This window comes from Gymnoscopelus braueri (genome assembly GCF_963280865.1).
Source record: "Gymnoscopelus braueri genome assembly, chromosome: 12".
In the NCBI taxonomy this organism is placed as follows: Eukaryota; Metazoa; Chordata; class Actinopteri; order Myctophiformes; family Myctophidae; genus Gymnoscopelus; species Gymnoscopelus braueri.
Genome location: NC_137614.1, coordinates 43771028 through 43776027, shown reverse-complemented (window position 1 = coordinate 43776027; position 5000 = coordinate 43771028). Strand labels below are relative to the sequence as shown.

Below are 5000 nucleotides of genomic sequence, written 5' to 3'. Positions count from 1 at the left end.
TATGTATATATATGTATATATATATATATATATATATATATATATATATATATATATATATATATAATACATTTTTAGCACCAATTTTTTCCCCTTTTTTTAGCGTGTGCACGGCTGTTCACCACCACTGCTACAACTATCTGAGGGTGTACAAGAGGAACCAATGGGTCCATTATTTTGGGGGGTCCCAAGATGATTAGCTTAATGTTCAACATTGTTTTCTCACTCAACAGTACAGGGTATCTGCACATTTCTAAAGTTACAATTTAATGACTCTTAAGACCTTTATAATACGAATTGGATAAAATGTCAAATATTATGTAAAAAAAATAGGCAAACATTGTGCTTGTATTTCGGCTTTTTTCACAATATTTATCTGTGGAACCGAGTCAAACTAAATGTAATGCCTACATTTAGTTGTTGTGAGAATGTGAAAATCTGATGTAATGTAGTATGTCCGAATGCAGAAAATGCACCAGTAAACTATTGCTACGGCAGGTTCCAGAAGTATCAATATGTGGAATGATACAAATTATATGGTATGAATTCTGACAACAAGTACAAAATGTGTACTTTAACGCACCTTACTTGAAGGTATCTTGAAGGTAACATGAATCCTACTGTTCTATTATGATATAAATAAATATAGATAAATCCCTGTCATGACCTTACATGTGCAACTGGTGGCCCGGGGGCCACAAGCGGCCCCCACCTTCACTTAATGCGCCCCACAGGTTAATATCAGAATACTGATATATTATTGGTTTCAGCTGTTACAATTCCAAACATGCAAACATGACCCGCTTTAATTACGTCAGTCTATATTAGTAGCTTAAATTGTCTTTTTCACGTCCAGTGTATTTGTATTTAAGTTCATAAAGTTAACTAACTAAATGCATTTGAAATTAAATAAAAATGTAACTTTTCAGGATTTCAATTCCCCCAAAAATCGGGATTCCAATAAAAAAATCACACCCAGTGTGAAGTGGGCGGTGTGGTCACAGTGGTCATCACAGTGATGGAAGTTCACTTAAAGAAAAGTAATATTGTGGACCAACCATTGTACACCCCTAACTTAAAAAAAAACATTAATCCGTTTTTTTTAAGTGCATAGTCCTATTTATAGGGCTATGCACATGTGTCATGTGTTCACTAGCCAATCACAGTCCTGAATAGTCCTGAATTGGCCACCATAGTGTACAATGTTGGCCAATCACGGTGCAGGGCTAGGGGGGTACAATGGTGGCCAATCACAGCGCAGGGTTGGGGGGGTACAATAGGTGGGGGGGGGGTACAATGGTGGCCAATCACAGTGCAGCGAATGTTGATGTCCAAACCTCACATATAGGGGCGGTTTCACCGCCCAAAAATAGCAAAAATAGCAGATCTACAAGCTCAAAACGCGTCGCAGTGCGACGCGTTTTGAGCTTGCAGATCTGCTATTTTTGCAACTTTTGTGTGACATAGACTGGCGAAAAAAGTTAAAATACGAGAGACAGTATATGCAATGTGGCCCTCTGGAGTGAGTGTGGAAGTATTGGCCCTCTCCATCATCAAAGTTGCCCCCCCCTGTATGGTGGTCTCTCTTATTTGAAATCTCTGTCTCTCTGTCCTCCTCCCCCTGTAGGTGAGCGGTGCTTCAGTTGTAGGACGTCAGCAGTGACTGGACAGTGATGCCGTGTAGAGGCCCGCCCCTCTCGCCGCACCCCTCGTTCTCGCGTGAGGCCCATGTGACCTAGCCTGCGCCCGCACCCAGGGGGCACCCACACCGCCGCTGGAGCCCACCCATGAATCCCAGCCCCGACCGCGGCAAAGAGTGCCTCCCTCCCAAGAAGAGGGAGTCTCGGCAGGGTTCGGCGGAGCAGCAGCACGTCCCCCTGGACGAGTTCAAACCCCCCGTGCCCCTCCGGAGCCGGTCCGCTTCGGGGCGAGGGGAGGGAGCCAGGGAGGCCAGCGACGGCGGCGACAGGGCTCTGACTAACCCCAGCCCCCATCTCCTCCCCTCCCCTCCTCCGCCCATCCCTGCCCCGGCACCGCCGGGTGTCTCCCTGCCCCTGCCATGGCACCTGGCCTACTCGCCCTCCGTTCCTCTCCCGCTTTTCCCGGGACAAGAGAGGAGGGGCTCGGGTTCTCCCTCCTGGAGGGAGGACCCGCTCTCCTCGCCTCTCCCGCACCACTCCCGGTGGCTTCGGGGGGAGGGGCCCCTCAGAGGAGAGAGGCCCCTCAGTTTGCCGCCTCCTCCCTCCCCGACGCCCTCGTCGAGTTCCTCCTTCAAAACTCCCTTCCCGGCCGACTCCAGGGAGATGTGGTCCTATTTCAACAGCGTCCGGAGAGACTACAGCTCCGCCCTGTTCTCTCCCTCCCACCTGTTCAGCCATCCGCCTCTGTATCCCCCCGACCCCGGCCTGGCCGAGGGCCGACACCGCTACCTGCCGGGGAAGAGGCCTAACGGTCTGGACGGGCCGGGCAGCAGGGCTGTCTCTACCTCCAGACCCCCCCTGACGGGAGACTACGGTACAGAGAGCGGCAGAACCAGGCTGGACGTGGGTCCGCACGGCCCCCACGGTTCCCACGCCAACGGTGGCCGGAGGCAGCAAGAGGAAATGACGGGCCGTGTCCAATCGGGGGGGCCGTTTTTCTCAGACTCCCACGCTCAGGAGGGCCCGGAGACACATTCCTCTCTGCAGGACAGGGACCCCCACGGGACAGTAAAGACCGGCTCCGGCCTGCTCTCCGTCAGTCCCCATCGCCTCGGCCCGGACCCCAGGGCAGGGAGAGGGGGGCTGCTCGACCCCCTGGGCCTGCCGTCCGAGGCCCAGATCTACTACTCGCTGGGTTCCGTGTACAACAACAGCCCCCACGCCCCGGCTTACCCTCTGTACGGCCCCTCAGGAACGCCTCAGTACAGCCTGCACAGGGAGCCGGGGCCCCCCCGGCCGCACGCTCCGAGGACCTCGCCACACTCGCCCCTGAGCGCGCTCAACAGTCACGAGAGGCCCCAGCGGGACCGCGAGAGGGACAGAGACCAAGAGAGGCAACAGGAACGAGAGCGGGACAGAGACAGACACAAAGACAGGGACAGGGACAAGGAGCGAGACCACCACGACGACAACAACAACAAGGACAGAGAGGACTCGCGCCGGCGAGAGAGAGACAGGGGGAGCGAGTTCTCCCCCGGGCGGCATTCCCACCCTCACGCCTCGTCGCCCGGCGCCCCTCACCAATCCCCCCCCGCGCTCCTACCTCACTTCGCCAAGGGTTCTCTGATCGAGCTGGCCAGCGGGCGGCTGAAGCGCGTGGAGGAGCTGCGGACGGAGGACTTCCTGCGGAGCGCCGACACCTCCCCGGAGTTCCACCTCAGCACCTGCACCGTGCTGCTCATCGCCCCCGGCAACGCACAGGGCTTCAGCCACCTGCAGGTCCTGCTCACCGACCGCAACACTCAGGTCGGCTTCCTTCGCACGGCAGTTACTTAAAGGAGCACTTCACCCATTTTCGACCTATGGTCATATAATTGGTCCTCACTAATGCTCTTTATAAGATGGCACCATCTCTGTCTACTCAGTCTGCGTCTCATAATAATCATTTATTAATTTTTGGGCGGTGAAACCGCCCCTATAAGTGAGATTTGGAAAAATGTACAAATATCCTGCGCTGTGAAACCGCCCCTAAAAGTGAGGTTTGGAAATTTGTACAATTATCCTGCACCGTGATTGGCCAATCACAATCTATTCAGGACTGTGATTGGCCAGTGTCACATGACACATGTGCATAGCCCTATATAAGAAACCATAACTTGAAAAAAAAAACATAAAATTGTTTTTTTTCAAGTTATGGTTTCGTCCATCATAAAGAGTGTTTCAATAAATGTACCGGTATTTATCTTTTGTACATGATTGGTTGACTCCATTCAGTATTGTGATTAGCTAGCAAGACACCGCCCACTTCACACAGGGTGTGATTTTTTTATTTGTAATGCGCATTTCATTCACAAGGAATCTCTGAGTGCCACATGGTAAAAACACATCATCAATCATATAAGGTTAAAAAAAGCAGGGTTTAAAAACAGATGTGGCTAAACATAGGTGAACTGTAGTCAGTTCAGACGCCTGCCTACCAGTGGCATCAGCACTAGGCAATTTTCAAACAAGATTTCAATTTATTTTTTGACTGATGCAGGAACAATGGCTTATATTTCTAGGTAGAGAACGTTTCTATCAGCTTGGAATCCCCATCGATGATGTCATTGGTATAGGCAAGGTTCTGAACTGTGCCATCTTATAATGAGCATTAATGAGGACCAATTATATGAAGATAAGGTTGAAAATGGGTGAAGTGGTCCTTTAAGTGAATTTATTAGTAATAAAAAAAGATCAGTTAAACCAAACTTATTTTTGATGTAATCTTACTGATATATTTTTCACCATTACACATAAATATGTTTTTTGACAACTTCTCCAAACACTATTGTTAGTACATCTGCACACCTGGTAGTGCTGCCTCAAGCACATACATGCAATATCTCCCCTGGCCATTGCAAGGCATTGTTTGTGAGTTTGCAGATCTGCTTATTTTCTCAAACCTTTCTAAATCTTTGACAATTTGAGAAATGTGGGACATCTTCATCTTCCTCTTCCTATATTAAAATTGGCTTAAGGGAGGACCGGCCACATCACGCTCATGTCACGATGACTCAGCCATAACCATATAAGGACTTCCCAATGCAGCTATGCCCAAATATGGAGTGTGTTGTCTAACCTCAATATGTCGTCATGGCATCAGCTCCATATATGGGCACAAAAAGGGGCATGGCAATATATGGGCACATACTGATGACATCAGGGATCTCCATATATGGCCATACACAGGTCTCCATATAATATGGAGACCTGTGTCCCTTAACTCCCTTTATGACCATATTATGGTCGGTCATAAAGGGACACAGGTAGACAGGCAGAAACTGACATCTCCATATATGGGCACAAAAGGGACACAGACGG

At 49.7% G+C, this 5000-nt stretch overlaps 1 protein-coding gene across 2 annotated transcripts in view; it reads left to right on the top strand.

Annotated features, from left to right (window-relative positions):
- Positions 1–5000, top strand: part of LOC308097131 (uncharacterized protein) — a 36620-nt gene that overhangs the window by 28491 nt on the left and 3129 nt on the right. For both annotated transcript variants that reach the window (XM_080444733.1, XM_080444734.1), the window contains exon 2: positions 1628–3446. In XM_080444733.1, the coding sequence (XP_080300859.1) occupies positions 1788–3446 (1659 nt within the window). In that variant the 5' untranslated portion in view covers positions 1628–1787. The remainder of the gene's footprint in view (positions 1–1627; positions 3447–5000) is intronic.